At 38.1% G+C, this 23,863-nt stretch overlaps 1 protein-coding gene across 2 annotated transcripts in view; it reads left to right on the forward strand.

The window, feature by feature from the left end:
* Positions 1-2,719: 2,719 nt before the first annotated feature.
* Positions 2,720-23,863, forward strand: part of UBR1 (ubiquitin protein ligase E3 component n-recognin 1) — a 74,064-nt gene continuing 52,920 nt past the window's right edge. The window contains exons 1-11 of one of the 2 annotated variants that reach the window (XM_063289877.1): positions 2,720-2,925; positions 10,137-10,393; positions 11,394-11,472; positions 13,043-13,153; positions 14,981-15,111; positions 16,841-16,982; positions 19,099-19,161; positions 19,344-19,467; positions 20,116-20,223; positions 21,829-21,917; positions 22,501-22,599. In XM_063289877.1, the coding sequence (XP_063145947.1) occupies positions 2,845-2,925; positions 10,137-10,393; positions 11,394-11,472; positions 13,043-13,153; positions 14,981-15,111; positions 16,841-16,982; positions 19,099-19,161; positions 19,344-19,467; positions 20,116-20,223; positions 21,829-21,917; positions 22,501-22,599 (1,284 nt within the window). In that variant the 5' untranslated portion in view covers positions 2,720-2,844. The remainder of the gene's footprint in view (positions 2,926-10,136; positions 10,394-11,393; positions 11,473-13,042; positions 13,154-14,980; positions 15,112-16,840; positions 16,983-19,098; positions 19,162-19,343; positions 19,468-20,115; positions 20,224-21,828; positions 21,918-22,500; positions 22,600-23,863) is intronic. The other variant, XM_063289876.1, reaches the window with a different exon arrangement.

The following is a 23,863-nucleotide window of genomic DNA, read 5'->3' on the forward strand; positions in this document are numbered from 1 at the left end:
GCAGACTTCTTTGACAGTGTTTGTGCTGCATGCCAAACCAAAAAGCTTAACTAAAGAATATTCATATGCTACTTAGTTATACTCTGTCATATCCTACGTTGTAATTATTTTACAGAGTTTTATAGCCACCCAGAAAGAGACTTAAAATTATAAAAGCAACAATAAATCAAAATTATAAAAAAGAACAGTAATAATAATAACCCTCTCCCAAGATGGATTCCAACAAACCTTACCTAGGGTTGAAGACATAGTAGAATTAAATTGTCTTTAAAAAAAACTCCTAAAAACCATAGGAGAGAAAGCTTTATGGACCTCTGGGAGTAAAAAGTTTCAAAGCATGGGGGCCACCACAGAGGAGTCTAGTCGCTTTATCCATGTCCACTTCAAACAGAGGAAAGTCCTGGGATGGTCTTGCTGGATGGTTAGATTTGGCAAGACCTTATTAGCACTTTGAATTGGGCCTGAAAACCTATTGGTAACCAGTGGAGTGATTTCAAGAGAGATGTTATTCTACAGTGGTGAGATTGACCCACCAGTAATCTCACTGCCACATTCTCTGATTCTCAATCAGTTGTAGCTTCTGGAATATCTCCCAAGGCTACCCCACATGAAGTATATAATAGTTATCCTGCATGAGTTATTGATGTCATAGCGTCCTGGCCCAGGGAAAGTCATAATTGACTCAGCAGCCAAAGCTGGGCAAACACCCACCAGGCCACAGTGTCCATCTGCCATTTAAATAGTAACCATGAGCCTAGGAGGATCCCCAGGTCAAACACCAACTCCTTTGCAGGAAGCATGACCTCATCCAGAGTAACTACTGGCACCAACATTCCTGGACATTTAATGATGCACAGCAAGTGAATCTTGGAGGGGTTTAATTTGAGCATATTTTGCACTAATGGCCTCAAGACACTGGTTCATGCTTTCCAATCGCCGGCTTGACCTGTATGATAATATACGGCTGAGTGTACTCCTGACAACTTATCCAGCAGGTTTATATAGAGATTAAATAGCATGGGGGAAAGCACCAAGCCTGAGACACCAAGCACTAGAAGGCCTAAAGTACTGTTTCCCCATACTACAACATTAAACATCCATTCAGATAAGAATGGGACCTGCTACAAAACACTTTCTCCAACTCCCAGCCATTGCAAAAAGTTCAGTAAGATACCATGGCCAAAGCTACTGAAAGCCATCAAGAAGGGCACACTTCCCCCATCCATGTCCCAAAAAAGGTCATCTACTAGAGTGACCGATGATGTTATTGTCTCATGATTGATTCTTAATTGACTGGCAGGATCCATTTCTTCTAGGGCTCTCTGAAGTTGACTCAGTACCATTTTCTCAGCAACCATCCCCAAACAGGGAAGGTTGAAGAAAGGGCAGAAGTTATCAAAAACTGAGGGATCCTGGAAGGGCTCCTTCAAGACCAGGTGCACCACCATCTCCTTTAAAGTAGGTGGTATTATTCCCTCGGAAAAGTTGTGACAATTTCACTGATCCAGCAAACTGTACCCAGATTGGTTGCTCAAAGGAACCAGGAATAGCATGGGTCCAAGCCACTGGTCAGGTGGCAGAGCTCAGGCTGTAGAGAACCCTTTCCATTTCCTCAGGCAGAAGTTCGAAAGCCTTACTCACCATATTAGATTCTGTCCAACTAACACCCAGCCCAGGGTGGCCACCTGCAAGAAACTTGCATAATCACCCAGCAAGCCTGTAGGTCTTGCTGAAGGCAGCGCTCAACAATTCAGTCATTGGGTCTGCAGCAGCTGCACTAATGTGAAGGCTTCCTTCTGTAAGAGCCTGTCTAACACCCTCCTGGCTCAGTCTGTTGTCCAAACCTGAAAGTGCTATTTTGGTTTGCACAAACTGGCTTTGAAACCAAGATGTATCATAGGTTAACTCCAGTTTGTACATTAATTGCAGGTCAACTGAAGAAGACTTTTATGAAGTATATGGGTTTATTTAGCAAATACTCAGTCTATAAGCAAGAACTTCAAATCTGAAAATACTGCAGATACTAGAAGTGGGACAGACTAGAGATGTGGAGGTTCAGAAGAGCAATGATGGCTAAAGGGAGCTTTAAAAATCCAGTTTCATCTTGCAAACAGATTTATTCTGTGCAGCAAATTTCGAAATCAAATGAACTATCGCTTCTTCTCACAGCCAGGAAATGTGTCAGTTCTCTCCCACCTCGAAGAAATCTGCCACTGTAATAGAAGTCAACCATAAACTTAGGACCTACCCAAGAAATTAAACCGAATTTGATGAGGTTCCCCTGACATGCTAATACAAATACTCCAAATACAACACTTCTGAGTTGCTTAAAAACACACACACATTACAAATCGCAGCGCGTTAGAATGAAGATCGATTGAATCGTGACCTATTTCTCGCTGGATTGAACTTCTGCAAGAAAAGTGGAAGCTTTGGGCCTCCAACTTTCAACGTTGCTCCTGTGAAAAAATAGTGAATAACCATATACATCCCGATCCTAAAGTGAGCAGCAGTTTCTGTATAAGTCGGTGGAGGGGCTTCCCGCGGTGGATTCCTAATCCACCCCCACCCGCGTTCATACACGCCTGCTCCCCATTTCCTCGCGAGGCAGCCGCCAAGGTTTTCCGATTAACAAGCGACGCTCGACTCAGCAAGTGCTCTCTTGAGCATGCGCCAAAGATCTGAGCATGCTCAATGTTGCCGAGGACCCTCTTCGTGTGGGGTTTGGCGCCTGGCAGCGGGTCAGGTCTTCCCGAGCCCTACTCTTGCCCACGCCTTCCCACGCAGCTGATTTCCGGTTGGCCTGTGGCAGGATTCAGCCGGCCGAGCGCCGCTTCTCCTAAGATGGCGGATGGAGGCGACGGCGCGGGAAGTATGGCTGGAACGGGCGGCGCTGCCCCCGTGAAGCCCTCGGAGCTGGCTGGGGTGAGATTCCGCTCCCGCCCGAGGGTTCATCCCTTGCGTTGGCCGACGGCCGCGGCAATGTGCCTTCCTATGGGGTCCAAACTGCTGTGCTCGGTGCAAGGACCCTAACCCAGAAATGCCTGGCATCCAATGCTTTTACTAGCCCGAGTTGTTCACACAGTAGGGCTGCTCATTGTGTCTTGCTAGGAAGGTGGCCTTTCCCTAATTCCCGGTTATATTGCCTGCGGTCCCCAAAAGGGTTAATCTCTGGGTATCTGACAAATGGGACTGGACAGCTGCGCATCAAACAGCGTCGTACGTGCATGTAGAGCAAAGGCCACTTAGTTGACAGGCAAAGAATTAGGATTTCGGGGAGGGATTTCCTTTTTAAATACAGGAGGGTTAAGATAGACCCACTTAGTGCAATATAAGTAGTCTTCCTGTACCCCAATAAACGTGGAACAAACATCTCCCTAGATGTTTTTGGAACCTGGAAGAAACTAATTCTCAATTCTGCTGGAAGGAGGGATCCTTCTTTCACAGGCAGAACATGGATTTTAGTGCATTTATCAGCACAGTCCATTAAGTAATATATTTAGACTGTATAATAAACGAACATGGAGTGGTTTGATAGGGCCTGAAGATTATTACCCTAAAGTAGGGAAGGGGGGGGTTGATGAAGCTAAAAGGCAAATTGTATTTTCTGTCTGTCTGAGTGGATTGGTGTGTAGGCCACAATGTTTAAACATCAGAACCTAAGTCTCAAAGAATGCATTGCACCTGGCATTTATATATATGTACAGTAATGTTCTTAATCATAAATGAGACTTATGATGTAAGCATCAGTGCCATTGTTAATTGAACTTTGGGGAAACATTTGTTAAAAGTCATGATGTTTATCAGTTTTATATTTCTTTTGTTTAAAGGGACTTGTGAAAATGGATTCATAAATAAAAACAAGGACTGGAATGTCAAAAGAAATGATAGGGACAGTATGATAGGCATGCAGTAGTTTGAAAATATTAAGTGTAATGACTAGGAGCTTAAAGTAAGTAAAAACAAAGGTGGGGACATCAAAGAAATTACCTAAAATGGATCAATGTCTTTTGAGTTAATCAACAATTTTTAACAGTGGATGTTAAGTGAACAGGATTTCCAGGCTCAAAAATGGTTTCACTTTCTTTGATCAAAACAAACTGCATTTCAAAAGGTTTCTTTCACTTTTGAAAAATGGCCAGACTTCAACTGCAGTGAAATAGTGAATGTTGTGTCACAGGTTTTCATTTTCAGCCCAAAGATAGTAGCCTCATGGTGTAGCCTGAAAATTTAAGGGATTTTGTGTAAATTATAGAGAACCCAAGAAGCAATTACTGCTTAGATGCTGTTTTGAAAGGAGCTTTAGATTGCAAGGAATGATATTTGCCTGGTTGTTGACATTTAATAATCAAACATCATGTCAAAGTAGCTGTGTAAAAGGAAAAGTGAGTAGACAGGTAATAGGAGGAAACACACAATACTGAGGAAAGAGAAAGACAAGAACATTAATGTCTCTTGCATCTGCAATCCATATCTGAAGGGAATAGCAAATATTGTTTAGAAGTCTGAATTTTGTTTAAATGAGATTTCTCACTATATTTTTAAACCAAACATATGCTAGTTTCAGTATGTATGCAATATACATTAATTTTTTTGGAAGTATTAGTGTACTGATGAACATGGTCAGAACTTACATATGTAATTTAATCTGAACCAGCTTAATATTAGTATTACAATATTTGTATTAATATTTATTGTCTTGTTTAATGTGTGAAAATGGCATCTATGCCTGATAATTGAAAGAATGCTTTAATTGTTCCTTTAGACAAAGGAAAGGCAGTAAGTGTGAATGCCAAATCTACAAGCTAGTTTGTAGGTTATAGTGAGCCAGCTTCAGGAATGCAGAGCAGCTTTATGCCAGGCAAGGCGTGTGTAGACAAAATTTTTCTCTTCAGTAGGTCACAGAAAATGAATGAATGTGAGAAAGAAAATTTATGTATATTTGTTGATTTAGATAATGTGTAAGATAAAGTTACTGGCTTGAATAATGTTTTGTGTGAATATGCATTTGAAGGTTGGTTGCTCGGTTTGAAAACAGCAGTATATGATGAAAGTACTTCAGCACTTCATGGAGTGAGGATTGCCAGATGTACAAGCTGGGTTTAGAAAAGGCAGAGGAACTAGGGACCAAATTGCCAGTATCTGCTGGATAATGGAAAAAGCCAGGGAGTTTCAGAAAAACATCTATTTCTGTTTTATTGACTATTCTAAAGCCTTTGACTGCGTGGACCATAACAAATTGTGGCAAGTTCTTAGCGGTATGGGGATACCAAGTCATCTTGTCTGCCTCCTGAGGAATCTGTATAACGACCAAGTAGCAACGGAAAGAACAGACCACGGAACAACGGACTGGTTTAAGATTGGGAAAGGAGTACAGCAGGGTTGTATACTCTCACCCTACCTATTCAACTTGTACGCAGAACACATCATGCGACATGCTGGGCTTGAGGAATCCAAGGCTGGAGTTAAAATCGCTGGAAGAAACATTAACAATCTCAGATATGCAGGTGAAACCACTTCGATGACTGAAAGTGAGGAGGAACTGAGGAGTCTCATGACGAAGGTGAAAGAAGAAACTGCAAAAGCTGGGTTGCAGCTAAACCTCAAAAAAACCAAGATTATGGCAACCAGCTTGATTGAGAACTGGTAAATAGAGGGAGAAAACGTAGAGGCAGTGACAGACTTTGTATTTCTAGGCACAAAGATTACTGCAGATGCTGACTGCAGCCAGGAAATCAGAAGATGTTTACTCTTGGGAGGAGAGCAATGGCAAATCTCGATAAAATAGTTAAGAGCAGAGACGTCACACTGACAACAAAGGTCCGCATAGTTAAAGCAATAGTATTCCCAGTAGTAACATATGGCTCAAGAGCTGGACCATAAGGAAGGCTGAGCGAAGGAAGATCGATGCTTTGGAACTGTGGTGTTGGAGGAAAATTCTGAGAGTGCCTTGGACTGCAAGAAGATCAAACCAGTCCATCCTCCAGGAAATAAAGCCAGACTGCTCACTTGAGGGAATGATATTAAAGGCCAAACTGAAATATTTTGGCCACATAATGAGAAAACAGGACACCCTGGAGAAGATGCTGATGCTAGGGAGAGTGGAGGGCAAAAGGAAGAGGGGCCGACCAAGGGCAAGGTGGATGGATGATATTCTAGAGGTGACAGACTTGTCCCTGGGGGAGCTGGGGTTGATGGCGACTGACAGGAAGCTCTGGCGTGGGCTGGTCCATGAAGTCATGAAGAGTCGGAAGCAACTGAACAATAAACAAAAAAGCATACACCAGAATAAACAGGAATGCTTAGCAAATGTGAGGGGCAGGCCCCCTCACTCCTGACCTTCCGGAAGGCCCTGAAGACCTGGTTCTGCCGTCTCGCCTGGGGCAGGAAAGTGAATAACCATTCTTGGGGGTGGCTCGCACCCTAGAGTCCCTCCCACCAGCCTGGATTTTATACCTTTCTTGGATTTTATTTATTTACTGTATTTTATTATAACTGTTTTATGTGATTTTAATGTTTATATTTTGTGCTGGATTTTACTGTAAACTGCCCAGAGTCCCTCTTTTGGGGGAGATGGGTGGTGGCTAAATTTGAGCAATAATAATAAAATGGTTCAAGATTAAGTAGGGAGTGAGACAATGCTGTTTGATGCCCTTTTGGTTGTTTAATATATTTATAGATAATGCATAAGGATGTTTGTGATAAAATTAGAGATCTGTTGGTTGGGTATGTGAATGTGCATGTGCTTTTGTAATGGGAATGCCATGTAATTGGCTGAAAACCCAAATGTTTTGGAGTGAATGTTAGATTGATCAGATGATGAAATGGGAGATATCATTCTGAACATTAAAGTATTGAAATTGAAGGTAATTTGACAGGGTAAATGGAATGAAGAATTGGAAGTTATACATAAACAGCAAAAAACTAGAGCTAGTTTGTTTGTACCTTGATGGAATGTCTACTAAAGGTGATAAAATGAATGGAGAAACTTTAAAACATGCAAATGCTGACAGTGGATGTGGGTAGCATAAAGTCTGTTACAAGGAATGAATATTTGTCCAAGAAAGCAAATTTGGCTGTATATAAAAGCATGCTTCTACCCATTTTGCTATATGGAAGTAAGAGTTGGGTATTTCCAGAGAAACATAAAAGTAAGTTGAATGCAGAAGAAATGGGGTACCTAAAAAGCATGTGTAGTAAAACAAGGAGAGAGAGGGTCAAGAATAAGTGGGGGCTGAATGAATGTGGATTGAATACAAAAGTGAGTGACTGGTATTAAAGAAATATGTTGAGAGAGTTTTACCAGATAGAATGAATTAAGGCTGAATTGCAAAACAGCTGTAGGAAGGAAGAATGAATATGTGGAGAAGAAAAGGAAGACAGAGAAAATCGTAATTGGATGGAATTGATAGGTGAGCAGTTTAAAGAACAAAAAGCAGTATATGAAGATATGCACGGTCATGATAGATAGAAAGAAGGATGGTTTGCAAGGATAGAAAGAAGTACAGTGAATGATGTTGATGTAAACTAGATCTATGTTTCTCTTTCTAATAGCTTTAATTCATTTGGCTTATTAATATTTTTCTGTGCTGTGCAATATTGTTGCTTATATGGACAGCATATAACATGGATATGTACAGTATGCATTTTAATAATTTTTATGGACTTACAAGTATTGTAAGCTGCACAGAGCTATAAAGATCTAATGTTAATTACTGCAAGCACAGATTATTTGAAGTCTTAATATCAAAAGAGCAGTTTATTGGATGCCTTTTTCTGACAAGTGAGGGTGTTTATAATGTTAGTTCATAGAAAGAAACAAACCTGTGATTTTAGAAGTTCTTTGGAACCAACAGATGGAATAGTTCAGTTTGCCAAATGGCAAATGGGATCTTGTGAAGATAGTCTTCATTTTAGTCTTAACCAGAAAAAGTCTCGGGAATAATAGAGTTACACCAAATGAATTTTTTCAGTGATCATTCAGTGTAAATTAAAAAGATTTTAGCAAAAGCAAGCAAAGGTTAGAAATTCAATACTGTTCTTTATTGAGAATGAAATCAATATCATGGACATAGGAAAGTTTGCTTTAAATAAGAGGTAGGAACCTTTTGGTGGCCAAGAGTCACATGTAATATTTTTGGAAGAAGGTGGAGAGTCATAAAGTGGGTAAGACCACCTTACACATGTGGGTTAGAATATATTTAGAGGAGAAATTTGGTACGTTTTACTATGATATGTCTAGTCTAACACTTATACTATAGCTTTAATTTGTTACCCACTTCAAAACATTAGGAAACTGTGCTATCAGTTCTCAACAGTCATGGCCCTGAGGGACTGCAGGGGACAAAAAAAAGAGCTTCAGGTTGCCTGTTTCTGTTTTATACACTTTGCTGAAAAAGCTGCATTTAGATTTTGGTAAATTGTTCATCTACATTTTTCTTGTGGAGGAAGAATTCAAATAAGATTCTAATCAACCACATTCAGACATTTGTGCATGATGTTTATTATGTTTCCCATACACTGGGCTACCAAAGCTGGGCTGCAGAAATCTGGATGACCACTAGATGGCAGCAAAGAGAAACATAACATAATTAACTTTTTGCTGCCATCTAGTAGTTGTCTAGATTTTTGCAGCCCAGATCTAGTAGCCTTATCTGCTATAAATCACATTGCTGTGGGAAATAGAGGACTCCTGTGACAAATAACTTTTATATATTACTGAACTCCCAAGGACTGTGTGGGTAGTAGAAAGACATTGGAGGTTTGGGAAGAAATCAAGACAGACCATCAAATGCTAGTTTGTTGGAGGATATGGCACAGAACCTCTTTTCCCACATCATAAGCAGAGAAAATAAATGCTCAGAAACCACAACATGATCAAAATAAGATTCCAAATAGAAGACTTTCAGTCAGCAGGAAATGACAGTAATATTAGAGGAAAGGATGATGTGAGGATCAATTGATAGAAGGATGTAGGAATTAGTAAGCAAGCTATAACTTCCTCTGAAGAATCCATGCTTGGATAATTAGTTGTACTGATCTTCCTTTAAATAATGAATCTTGTAATCTAATTGATTACATTGTCATTATAATAGTAAAGGAATGAGTGAAACTTACTGTTTTGTGGATAGAAGAATCATGAAAGAAATGGGTAGGTAAATGAAATACCCCACAGAATACCTTGGTGCTTTAGGGAAAAACTGCTGGGCTATTTCAACATTAACTCAAATAGAACAGTTCAAAAATTTAAATAGTTATAGGCAAAATAATTATAAGCATCTGGGAATTGATGATTTCCAGGACTGGCTTTGGTTTCTTAGACAACTATTTTTTAAAAAAATCTAAAGAGGGCAGTTTCTTATAAAATTCATATATAAGCTGGTGCTAAATACTATCAGATTATATTGGCAAGAACCGGTATTCAGACATAGAGATATATGCAGGAATATTCAGGTTCAGATAATTTGATGCCTTAAAAATAGAAATATGACAAGATGTGAGAAGAAATATTTACAGTATTCGAAATATTTTTTGTGAGTTATAGTTGGGGAACGAGCAAATGTCTTAATTTAGCCTGCTTGCAATTCAAAAGCTATTAATAAAAAATTATCCCAAAATGTTGTAAAAATTATTATTTTAATGCTCTGTTATATCAAAGTTCTGCATTTTGTGTAAATTGTTCTATTTATTTTTGGTTGAATATCAACAACACTAGAGTGGCATACATATAGTCAATGAATAAAGACATTTCTCTCCTATATGGTTACTATCTTAAAAAAAAACACAAAAGGAGGCAGAGATGGAATAGAAGACGGAAAACCCAAATTCAGGCATTAGTGTTTAAAGTTATTTAGGAATGGTGCATATACTTAACTATTTTTGGTATAAAGTCCACAGAATATTGTAGATACCCTTCAAAATCTTCGGAGTATGCTATGTGATTTTCCACAATTTTAAGTTTTGTGATATAGTTGACTTTATTTCCATTGTTGTTATAATGGCTATTCTTTTGGACTTTGTTCCAAAAACGTGTAACTCCAAAACATGTTTTGTTGTTGTTGCTTATATGTACTAATTTTTGATATGTGAAATACTGATGCTGAGGGAGTAACCTTACATTCGTCTGTTTTTTGCAGTGGTGGGATGAGAAGCTTGATTTTCATACTGCCTTTCTTCAACGTTTGGCAAAAGTCATTCTAAACATATATTGTGATGAAATGGATCCCCTATCACAAAAAGAGGAGGAAATGGCCCAAAGAATGATTCTTTATCCCTTGGAGTGGCATTTATTTGGAGAAGATCCAGATACCTGTCTAGAGAAGCTAAGACAGATTGGTACCTCTCAACTGTGTGGAAAAGTATTCAAAGGTGGAGAGACAACATATTCCTGCAGGTTAACAGCACTACTCTTATCTTTTAATGTTTCTTTGAGTGATGTGACATAAGAATTTATAATTGTCAATGCAGTTTGGTACTATGCATCTTTCTGAAATAAGTTTATGTTGTGGAGGAGGGGCTAGTGTAGTATCATGTAAGAAAATAAGTTTTGTTACTAACCCAAAACAAACATCATATTCTAGAAGTTCTATTGAGCCATTTTGAATTGGCTCCAGCTCAGCAGAAACAAAACATGGAGCATTTTGGTTGTTTTGGATTTTGTCTGAAACAAAATATGGAGGGATCAAAGTGATTTTAGGAGTCGAGAAGGGCGAGGCTGTTTCAAGTCACTCCCTCTCTCCCTCCCTTCTTGGCATGGCCTGTGCACTGGCCTGACCACTCCACACTTTTCTCTGTGCTTTCCCTTCCCTCCCTCTCCACCTCCCCTGCACAGCCACTTCTGGCATCCCACCATGTCCTACTGACCAGCCTGCCTCCTGATATTCCCAGCACTTTCCTTTCCCTTCCTTCCCACAGCCACCAGTATTCTTGTGTGGCATATCCTACTGCCTGTCCACACCCTAATTTTCTTAGATCCATCCCTTTCCTACTTCTCAAGCTGCTGCTGCTGCTTCTCCCAGTGTCTACAGACCCATCACTAAGGAAACTTAGCTGTCTTAGCTCTTCACACTTAACCTTCCCACTATTACTTCTATTCAGAATAATTCTCTTTTGATCCATGTCTAAGAAAAAGCAATCTTGTTTTGTTCTGTGTTTAGACTAAAGCATCTGAAACAGGCATGGTTCAGCTCAGACACTGATCACCCAAAACCAGCTATTTCATGCTCAGAATGGCTTGTGCACAAAATATTTTGCCCATCCCTAATAATAAGCAATTCTGGCTTGTGTGTGAATGCTCCCACTTTCTGTTCAATTAACACTGCTGGAACCTGGAAGCTTGGAAGGTTTTTGAGATGTGTTTATTCTACAGCACTAATTTCTTATTTTTGTTGCAGGGATTGTGCAATTGATCCAACTTGTGTACTTTGCATGGATTGCTTCCAGAATAGTATTCATGTAAACCATCGTTACAAGGTAAGGAAATGTGGGCTTTGGAATGATAGCTATTAATGTACTGTGCTAGTAACATAAATGAACATTTATGAGAATTTGAATGTGTCTTTTAAGCATTGAAGGTAAGTAACAGTAAATGAAAAACCAATTTATGCTAAGTGGTAGAATATTTAGTTGCCGTATCAGTTCAGGCAGCCATGAATTACTAGGCAGAATAGAAAAGCTGACTTTAATTTCATAAACTTACTTTCAGGCTCTTTAGGATGAAAAAGGAGAAAGCGGATTAATTTATATTAGCCGCCTAGGTAATGGATAAAACCTTGCAGCATATATCTGTGTTTCTGGGTTTTCAGGTAATACATGCCTAAAACAGATTCCCAGAGACCAATAGCTTGTAGACAGAGAAAAAGATACATGTTTATTTTGTGTGTGTATGTATAAAATTTACCAGACAATGGCCAAAAGATACAAACACCAATAAATCTTTCAGTTGGGAAATCATTCATGCCATGGCAATTAAAATAAGGAGATAATTAATTGAACCATAATAATACATCAATAAAACCGCAAAAGGAAAACAAGAAAACTAATCCAAATTAATATAATAGAAATTGCACAGTTCATGGACATGTCTTTTTAAAACAAAGGTAATTATCTTGTCCTAGAACATAAACACAGTTCCAGTTCCTCCCTTAAAGAAAATGAAAAAGTACCTACCTCTTTCTCCAGTTTCTCTTTTATGCCATTATCCCCTTCCTGGATTTTAAAACTCCCAAATGTTAAAATGCCTACTAACCCAGCATTCTCTCCCTAGTAATAAGTTATCAGGAAATATCTGCAAAGCAAAATAGGTGAGAACTTTTTTAACTGCTCTGTGCAGGCAAAATAAAAAACAGAGTACTTGAGCACATCTAAAATAGCTTTATGGAACTCAGCAATTGAAGGTGAGCCTATTTTAGTTCACCCTGAGCAAGAAGAATTCTAAGAGTTTCTAGTTATTGTCTGTCATAATAAGATACGACGTAAAACCACGAGTACTAATACTACCTTTGTTGTAAGGTTACAGTTACAGAATCTTGCAAATCTGAAAGCATTTCCTCCTCCCTTGCCTTTACTTTCGGAGAACTAGGGAGGATCCCTTCTGAGGTGCTTTCTCATCCCCATTCCTGCTGTGGGCTGAGATATCTCTCTATCTGACCGTTGCCCTGGCTGCAGCTCTTCTTCCTGCCTCCCAAGGTTATTCCCGCAGTCCATTACAGATGGCCACCAAAGCTGAGGAAAAGAAGTTCCTGTTTTCACTAAAATATGCTAGATAATCTCAGAAAGAAATCTCAAATTTCCTTACAGAGATATCCAGGATCCCCCATTGAGGGGAAAGAAAATCTGGTTAATTTAAAAGTGGAAGTTAATGATGCTAGTTTCCTTGCAGCAGTGCAGAGGAAGAGGAGAGCACAGACAAGTTTGTGTATAGCTGTTATTCACATAGTATAGCATTGCTATGATATATGCTGTATCATTGTTCAGCATTATATCCAAAATGAATTAATGGTTGCTAACATCCCATTGTGTCCACTATTCTTAATTGTTTTAGATGCATACTTCCACTGGAGGAGGATTTTGTGACTGTGGAGATACAGAAGCATGGAAGACTGGACCAGTGTGTACAAATCATGAGCCTGGAGTAGGAAATAATAATGAAGAGGTATTTCTCTGTAATAAATGGGAAAACAAATATTACTGTGTAAAGAATCATTCCTAATTATGTACTAGTTGTTTGGGCATGTGCACAAAAATATTTGGAACATCTTTGTATCATAAGCTTGGATGTTTGTGTTCCATTGTAATATGTAAATTTTCACAGAGATGCCACCATGTCACTGGAAAGTCTCCTGGCATATTACAGACTTCTTCAGATTTTATAATTTTATAAAAGTGGACCCTTGGGAGCTATTTATCACAACTTTGACAAGAAGTTATTTGAACATGACAATAGGGTCACAAAGAATTCCCACCAGTTCTTCCATTGTTTGAAAATAATCATGTTGGACTTTGGGCAGCTAATGACATACTGAAAAAGTGCCATGATTCCAGTGTAGCCATGAAATCCTAAGTGGTTCTCCTAAGGTGGTCCTCTTTTGAATAATAAAACTCCCATCCCAGATTACCTTGACTATCTTAAGCAGAGAGACTGGTAGGTTATTCTTATACAGGTAGTCCTCATTTACTGTCCACTCTTTGACCTTTTGAAGTTACGATAGTGCTGAATGAGGGGTACTCAAGATGGGTCTTCATATTTGTGGCTGTCACAGCATCCCCGTGGTCACATGATTGCAATTCAGGCGACTGGCTTGCAATTACGATGTCACAGAGTCCAGTGGTCACATGATCATCATTTGTGACCTTCACCTTCCCAAACAATGTCAATGGGGAAGCCAGCAGGAAGTTGCAAATGGCAATCATGTGACTGTAAGATGCTGTGAACACACGGGATTTGCCTAACAATGGCAACTGGGACTACCGTTGTAAGTTGGTGCAGTCATGTGACATCACGCTTTATGGTCATGTCGCTTTGCAGTGGAGTTCCTGACCCCAATTACCATTGGTAAGCAAGGACTACCTGTATGTATCTTTTATATCTTTTAAAGAAAGATAAATAGATCAGGGAAAGCTGCTTCGTAGTGAGGTAAGGCATTGACAGCAGCTGTCTTGGATTTCATCAGGAACTTTTCAGTGTTTTCTGGAGCCAGTTTGGTGTGGTGGTTAAGTCGTCAGGCTAGAGACCGTGAGTTCTAGTTTCATCTTAGGCATGAAGCCAGCTCTCTGAGCCTTGGGAAGGAGACAGTGGCAAACCACTTCTGAAAAACCTTGCCAGGAAAACTGCAGGGACTAGTCCAGGCAGTCGCCAGAAGTCAACTGGCACAACCCCCACCCCAAAAAAAACCAAGAGAGAAAAAGAGATACTGTGATGGTCCCAGTACCAAGATCCTAACTTAGAAATTCTCCAGATAGCCATCAGAAAGCTTAAAGCATTCTTTATTAAGGATCCGATTAACACAGTATAGTAATCAAAGCTCCAACTGAGATTTTGGTGCCAAGACATTCAAAGTGGTTCTTTCCCAACTCTGATCTCATCTCTCCTCCCTGTCTCCCAAACAAGCTGTTTCTCACTTCTGAGTTTCCCCCTCCCATCTCTTCAGGTCAGTTCGTTAAAGTGATTAACAACCCAGCAGGTGCTTTATCAGCAGCAGAGCATCCTTGGCTAGAATGCCTGAGGCAAAGGAATGTAAAGCTCACACGGGTTGGTTCTCTGGGAATGCGGTGAATGCCTGAAGCCAGCTAACTTGTGTAGAAACTTCTAATGGCAGGCGAACCAAGAGAAGGGAGCCTGACAGATACTTTGTATTGAACAATTACTATTGCAAGGCATTTCTCTAGTTAGCAGTGAAACAGTTCGCAACACTGTTCAGGCTTGCTTACGTTACTCTCTGTACTGTGGATCTAATATGGGTATATTTTAATTGTTTTGCAGAATTTGGAATGCCAGTTGAATGAAGAGGTAATAGCTCGAGCAAGGAAAATCTTCCCTTCAGTTATAAAATATATTGTTGATATGACTGTTTGGGAAGAGGAGAAAGAGCTGCCTTCAGAGCTTATGACTAAGTAAGTGATTTGTTAGAGTTGGGGTCTAAGTGTCTAACTTGTCTCCGTTCCAAGATCATTAGTAATAAAGTAAAAAACAGTGAAGACAATGCATCATTCAATCAGGATTAGACAAGAACTTTGAATAACTTAGCATGGAAAAGCAAATGAGTTGATGAGTAGGAGATGAAAACTCTATAGAAACACCCAGATAATTTAAATATTTTGCAATTCTCACCCTGCAGTCAAATGAATTCCTGTCCTCATACTCTGTAACAGATTAGCCTAGCAGATAGTGGACTTTTTCTTGCAATTGGTAAGACAAGGTGCTGAAAGTTCTTTCTGTACTTAAGGCTTTGTACTAGTATAGACATTGCTTAGCTTTGCAAAGATAGAGCTACTCATTACAAGGAAAATCTGTGATTTCTGTCCTTCAATACTCCCTTCCTCTTCCCCCAGAGTTAGCCATCCTTCTAAGTATACTTTGCACAAGCTGTGTATTAGAAAGATTTGACATTTTAAGGTTTACAATGATCATTTTTTTTGCATTTCACCTCTATTGGAGGAAGAAGGTTTTAAACTATAGTAAAAGAGAAAGTGTCCATTTAGTTGAACTCAACTAGAGGGAGAAGTTTCTTTTCACAACAGGGCAGTGGATTAACTCTTACAGTCATGAATTTCAATCCTTAATGATACCACTCAATCCAGCTCATTCCATCAGAGCAGCCACTATATTCACAGCACTATCATGAAACAAAGCTATAAAACAGTTGTTGGGTATCCACATGATACCTGCTAAAATTATTAAATCAATATTCATGCCTCTGTTGAGGTGGATTTCAGAAAAGGGGATGCAGCATATGACTTCTGTTTCCTTAGGGCAGGCCTCTAAACTTTTCAGAATACTGCCTATATATCCTTTACTAAATTCCTCCTATATTAAACAAAAAGATTGAAATACAAATACTACCCATGTAGACTTCCTCTTGTTCGGTAGAGACATCCAGAACAGGTAGTTGCCCACAGTATCTTACCCACATTAAACTAAGAGCCAACAGCACAACATAACTATTCAACATTCTCTAATTCTTCTATTTTTTTACTTAATTTTTTTCAAGTATTTTGATTACAATAATAAAAGCTAATACAAACTAAACTTAGAGAAAGAATAGAATAGAAAAAAGAATTAAAAGTGTAGGAAAAAGAAAATATAAAGAAGTGACTTCCAACCTTCATCGCAACAAGCGTAAACAAGTTTAGTTCACCCCCTATAAAGTTACAAATATCTCTTTATGCCATATCCCATCCCTTATCTATAAGCAAATCCATAAAACATCAACTGTTAAACTCCAGTATCAGCAAAAAGTCCATAAAGTGTTGCTAAAACTTTGCAAAAAATGTCTTATTTTAACCTTGATCAAATAAACCAACTTTATATTCCTCTCTTTTACTTCTAACAGTCTTAATCTTTAATTCAGTCAAATATTGTCATAGGATTTGATTTCTCTTCCAGTTCTTTATCCTATCGCATGGATGTCTTCAAGGCTTTACAAGCCTCTTTTGTAGATCCAATAAGAAAATGTTTTCCTGGTCATTCTCTTGGTTTATCATATGCATTTCCCTTTTAATTTTTAAAACTTCAGCCACTTTCTTTTGTTTGTTTATTTTTGGCTTGTGCTATTCCTATGGTCAACTTTTATTCTGAAGTTATTTCTCTTGGGTCATCAGTAATCTCTTGGTTTATTTACAGTAGAGAGAAGTCAGACAAACACTATTGTGTCCTTTTCAATGATGAGCATCATTCTTACGATCATGTTATCTACAGTCTACAAAGAACTCTTGGCTGTGACCTTGGGGAAGCCCAGTTATATACTACTGCTATAGATAAAGAGGTTAGTAGCATACATAATTTCTGGAACAAGTGCATGTATTCCAGTTGGCGTAGAACTGTTGTGCTGTTGTAGTATGCAGCCTAATGCAGGGAGAAATGGAAGCAGGACATTGCCATTTTCTACAAATGCTGAGATTGCGTTGCTTTTTGATAGAGCTTGGCTGCATAGTTTTCTCTTGCACAGATTGGGGTAAGATCCTTGCAGTGTTCATTATTTGATTCCGAGTTGTCAAGATAGTCAATACCTTATATTAGAATGAATCCTTATGATATATTGTGTTACAGAGTTACAGTTTTCAGAATAATGGGTTTTCCTTTAAGTCAGTTGAAATTATTGTTCTAGCAGAATTAATTATTCTCCTAGAAATTTAGTTGAATAAACAGGGCTTGCCACTTTTAGTTCCTATGCCAAATTCTCTTCTCATTTTGTATTAGGCTGGAAGATGAATTTATATTTTAAGAAGAAATTATTATGTCACCTGGTTGACATAATAGTTGAGCTCAATTTGACTTCTCTGGATGTTGTTCTAACAGTTAGAATCATATTTGTGCCAGTTTGCATTTTAAGTCTGGCTTTTTCATAATATTAAGGAATTTATTTCTGAAGAATCATTTCTTTCCATATTTACTGTTCATATCTAAATACTTTTTCCTGAGGCTCTTGTTACAGTATTCCAACCCATGAGGTATGGTACCAGAAGAAGAAATTTGTTTAGCAGCAGGCCACAGTTTTGAAATTTCTCCTCCAGAGAAGTTCATTTGATTCTAAGTTACAGGGGTTTTTGGTTCTAGGTGAAGACCTTTTTATTCTCACAAGCCTTTAAAGATTTTTGCATTTTTAGCTTTGCTTTATATTAATCCAGAAATCTTCCATGAAGTCCTTTGGAGGATCCCTGCTCACATAAGGGTTAACAAGGTAAACAGTGTGTCCCTAAGGGGTGGGATAAAGAGATTTTCCTTACACCATAGCTGGGAGATGAAAGGAGAATCCTCCTCAGCCATACCCTTGAACGTAAGTGGAGTCCCATAGTCTCAGGCAGAAAATCCATTTACCGTATATACTTGCAGATAAGCCGAGAATTTTTGGCGTCAAAATACACCCCAAAATTTAGGTTTGGCTTATCCGCAAGCACATACATTAATACTTTTTTGAAGTACACATATTTCCCATATATACTCACGGATAAGCAGACCCTCGAATTTTTAACCAAAATACGATGAAAAATGTGGGTCAGCTTATCCATGGGTGGTGCATTTTTCATGGTATTTTGGGTAAAAATTCAAGGGTTGACAGATGGATTTATATGCAAGTATATATGGTAGTTGGCTAGGTTGGCAGGAGCTGGGACTAGCACCGGGAGCTCACCCTGTCACGCGGATTCGAACCACCAACCTTCTGATCAGCAAGCTCACACCGGCTCTTTGGCTTTGAAACAGAGATGAGCACCGCCCCCTAGAGTCGGACACGACTGGACTTAATGTCAAGGGAAACCTTTACCTTTACCTTATATATGGTAGTACAAAATTCACTGATTCAGGAATGGAATGGCAACTCCAGAATGTTTCATTCCTCTTCTGAACTATGCCTTATCTCTTTCAGACCGTACCATTCTGGAGATAGTTTGGTGTTTGGTGTTAATGGCTATAAATCCTCCAAACTGATAAATCTCACCACTTCCATTTCAGAGGATTTACTTTTAGGAATCTCCAAGCCTCCTCTGAAATGGAATAATCCAGAGAAGGAACAGAATAATTAATGGACCGTGAGCTAAGAATGTTTTTAAAACCCTGTGAACATCCAGGCCGTATACTAATTTCTGACAGTGAATTTATTCCTTTATGATAGCTACATATAGTATGAAATGAAGTTATCTCTGCAATAAATTTTAATGTTATTTGTCAGTTTTAAAAGTCATGGATGTTAATATGCATCTTTTTAACAAAAAACCTAATTAAGATTAAAATTAAAATACAAAACGACTGAATATTTGTACCGCTTCCATTTAAATCAACAACTGTAAATGTTTTCCATTTTGATCTTGTCTTTGTTTGCATACTGTAATAACTGTCTATTATTTACCTGTCTATTTTATTTCATTTTTTTAAAAATTATATAGGGTCGGAAGGCTGTTAAGAAGGGGTCATATGTTGTTTGTCAGGAAGCAAAAGAGGAGATTAAGGTAACAATGGAATTTTTACAATCTGTAACAGTAATACTGTTTTGTACATTTATGAAGATAAATTTATAGAGATTTTTTTCTTGATTTTAACCCCATATTTTTGGTCATCTTTGATCAGTAGAGTGCTTCTGATCATTCTCAAGAATCTTCTCATTCAAATTTTAAATATTCTTATTTTCTAGAAACATTCAAATAATGTTTCCCAAGGTCCTCTTAATGTGATGGTTCTTCATGCAGATGTAATGGCTCATCAGAAATTTGCTTTGCGTCTTGGTTCTTGGTTAAACAAACTTATGAGCTATTCAAGTAAGTACCTTAGATTATTTTGTGCTGTGTATAGATTCCAAAATACTGAAAAATATCTTTATTTTTGGCAAGCATTTCCCTTGCTTATAAAACTAGTAAAAACTGATTCTTTTCTTGTATGAAAACCTTTTCTTGCTACTGCTAGATCACCATCCCCTAGAACAGTGATGCAAAACTTCTGTTGGTTTGAGGGCCACATTTAACTTTGCACAGCATGCCAAGGGGCACCTTCCAAAAATAGGTGGAGGCAGGATTCCATTTTTTTACTTCTTCTTTTTCCTGGTTCTTAAGGGACAAAACTATGCCTTAATCCTTAGGGCATCATTTTCTCTTATCCCCACCCCAAAATAAAATCAGGTCAAGTTTTGGGGCTCTACCCACTTTGTTTGGGAAAGTTGTTAAGGAACCTTTGTACCTTTTTTCCCTCAAGGGAAAGTCTTGCGTTGTACCATTGATTATTATTGCAAGATGATAACAGAAGTATACATGAAAGTGATTAACATAAAGTCACTCAGTGTGGAAGCAAGGACATTTTCGAATATATTTCTGCTATATGTGAAGATTTTTTTGCACAATATTTTTCATAATAAGGATTTCAGTTAAATCCTTCAGTAATGTAAACCTTCATATTACATGTTCTTCTTTTAGGTGATTTTCGTCAGATATTCTGTAAAATATGTTTAAAAGAAGAAGTTGATTCAGGGAAACCTTGTCTGATAAGCATGCTGATGCTGTGGGATGCAAAACTTTATAAAGGTAAATTAAATGCCAGGGAACAACTGTGGGACAGAGCTATTGTCAACTGAGAATTTCCTAGAAGCATCTGGTAGGCCCCTGTAAGAAACAAAATACTGACTAGATGAACTTTCTGTTATGTTAAAAGAAAGGAAAATACAGTAATACAAGACCCTTCTTGTTTTATTCATTGTATCAAATATATTTCCTTGTGAGAAGTATATTGTTTCCATTAATTGAAGTCCTTTTATGCATTATCTGTCATAGGTTTAGCAACAAGCCTAGGCAGTACGTGTGGCAATAATAAATAACAGTAGAATTTATTATCAATGTGCACTCTAAAAATAAACTTTACTTATTAATTAACAATGAAGTGCTTTTTCATTTACTGAATATGTTTTGTACTCTGTTTCTAGACACTCTTTTTAACCTGTATCTTAGCTTTTCTACTGTCTGTCTCTCCCACTATTGTCAAGGTCCCAGATGCTTTCTACTAGGTCCTCTTGATGTGACCTTCTGCCATCTCTCACTCCCACTCTTGATCACAGCTTGGGGTCTTGGTAACCTTCAGTATTTTGTCTTGCTGGCTCTGGTGCTAGCCTGTCTCCTAGAAGCTCTCTTGTGCTCTCTCTACTGTTCAGTTGTGAGCACAGTTGGAAGGTTGCTAGCTCCTTGTTATGGGGGGAGAGGGGCAGAAAAAAGGAAAGATTACTCCTCTTTCTTCTCCCTGCTTCATGCCCTTGTCACCACTGACGCAGCTTGTCACCACTGAGCTTTTTGCTTCTCCATGACCCCATCAGAGCTCACCCTTTGACACTTTTTTGATATCATATCATCCACTGTTATTTATTTATCATCTATCTATCTATCTATCTATCTATCTATCTATCTATCTATCTATCTATCTATCTATCTATCTATCTATCTATCTATCTAATTTTGCCATGGCCCATCTCCCCCCAAAGGAGGGACTCAGGGTGGTTTACAACCAGGATAAAACATTAAAATACTTGGGTGGTGGCCATCTTCCCCTCAGTTTCCTTGAGCAGCCTACCTGCTGGTTCTCAGGACTGCCTCCCCAGTCCAGTGTTTGGCCTACTCATAAGTTCAGTCTAGGCTATTCATGTGGGCATTGCTAGCTTTTCCTTTGCTCTGAATGCTTCCCTGTCTTACTACAGCTTCTTGTCTCTTCCAGATACGTATTTTCAGAGGCTCTCGCTTGTCCCCCTTCTTCCCTTTTTTTCTTTTGGGGGGCTGGTATTTCCACCACAACCTCTTGAGCCTCTATTACTAACAGCTTCCCCCTTCTTAGGTAGTTGGGTCACTTCTTTCAGGATCTCGTTTCTCCTCTTACATAGGTTTACATGCCAGCAGAGTAAAACTATCATGGATGTGACACATTTAAGGCAAATTATACTTGGAATAGATATGGTAGATATTTTATTTAATTTCTAAAAGCGATAATCCTTTTAGCCAAAGGTTACTCCTTTATATAGCAGTTTAGCACTTTCTCTTAGATAGGTTTTCCATTTTTATATAAGCATTACATTTAGTAAATATCCATTATTAATTTGGAATGAAATGTTTATGAGTGAAAAAAAACATTTAATTCATGGATTTTTCCAGGAGCAAGGAAGATCTTACATGAACTAATCTTCAGTACTTTTTTTATGGAAATGGAATATAAAAAACATTTTGCTATGGAATTTGTTAAGGTAATTTGTCTTATGTGTTATCTTTCACCTTGGAGTAGTAAAGTTTTTTTTCATATCTTTTAAACTGTTACCTCATCAGTAAAAATAACTGCCTTCTGAGAGCTGTAATACAAAAATAAACAAGTATACTTTAAGCATTTTGTATTCTTTGGCAAGTTATAATGTGGAGGTGCCCAACCTAAACTCCAAGGGGCATGTGTGGTCTCACACATCTTGGTGCAGCTTACAAAAACTGCTGCTTTATCTTAATTTATCTGCTGCTTTATCTTAATTTTAAAAATGAACGTTTGAGAAAATGAGTAATTATGTGGGTTGAATTATATTAATATTAAATTTAACTTTACACTCAAATTTAAATAAAATTAAATCAAAATTAATGTTCATCCATTAGATCTCATCCATTTTGCTCTCCAAATGTATCCCATTTTGCCAAAGGCTATTAACCGTAGTTGGATGCTCTGGTGAGATAAAGAATCTTCCTGAGAGAAAGTAAATGTTTTATTTATCAAACTTCTACTCATACTGCATATGTCTCATATTCCAATCAGTAAACAATACTTCCTTTGTATTTGTGTACTCACAGCATTACAAAGCTTTGCAGAGAGAATATATCAGCGATGATCATGAAAGACAGTTTTCTGTGACAGCACTTTCAGTTCAGATATTCACCGTCCCAACACTGGTATGTACAGCCAGAATATTTTGTATTATTTTAAATAAAATATTTGCGTGTGATTTGAGCACACAAATATTTTATTTAAAATAAAATATTTATACAGCTTGCCATTGCACAAGCTTATTACTTGGGTCTGAAGAACCCCTGTGTCCTGCTGGAAGAACAGGGATTTTCTATCTCTTCCTCTTGATCCTCCCAGCATCCCTTGAAGCTATTCCTTTCTGGATATATTGCTGAAGAAGTAAGTTGTGAACACTTCTCGTAAAAACAGATCTTAGTGGCATTGAATCCAAACTGTTTTATATTGCATTCCTAGTGAAACAATTCAGTTTATAACATTCTTAAAAAATGCTTCAAACTTCACTGCAAAAACATTTCTAATTTAAAATGTATTGTTAAATTTGAAAATGCGTTGAATCATAAAGGGAAGACAAACAATACAGATGAGGGGCATTTGGTTTGGACATTGGTTAGTTCCAGAAACACTTTCCTATTTGCCATCTCTTCAACTTTTTGATAGAACATTTTTTTAAGCATAGATAAATCCAGAAATGTCCTCTGTGTGCTCAAGTAGAGAACTGCTTTTGAAGCAGTTTCTTATTCAGCATGATGAAAGTCTTGTGCTGTCATTTTCAATTTTAGCATTAACAACTTTCTTCATTTATTCCACGAGTTTTTTGTATTTCACACATTACATCTGTAATTGTGACGAAAAAACAATTATTCTGTGTGAATTGTCTGCCAAATGATGTAATATTGTCTGCTTCTAAAAATAGAACCCTTAAGTACCAAAGATTTAGCTTCTTCAAAGCAGTTTAAACAATCAGATTGTTCCATCCCAAAATATAGTTCCACTGATTAAGATTATTCAGGCAAAGGGAATTTGAAATGTTTGGAAGGGACTTTAGAAAGTGCTACTTTTCCCCTAAACTTTAGCAGAAATGTCCTTTCTTTCTGAGGCCATAAATGGCCTGTTCTTTCTAGGACAAGGATGTTGATCCTGAGGACCAAGCATGTACAAAGAAGCATATCAGACTTTAAGCTAACTAAAATTTCCTCTTCGTTATAGTTTTCTATGTATTATGAAATCTGGAGCATGTTCATGCATTGAGCTTAATTAGAGTCCTGACTCACATGGAAGCCAACACACACACAGTTGTACGCTCACTGGCTTTCCTTCAATTGATACTCACACTCACTGTTTGAACATCTCCAGGAGAAAGATGTTACTCTAGTGTTGTTGTCAGGAAAGAGGTATCAGGAACACTCA

This window comes from Candoia aspera, chromosome 1, assembly GCF_035149785.1.
Source record: "Candoia aspera isolate rCanAsp1 chromosome 1, rCanAsp1.hap2, whole genome shotgun sequence".
NCBI lineage: Eukaryota > Metazoa > Chordata > Lepidosauria > Squamata > Boidae > Candoia > Candoia aspera.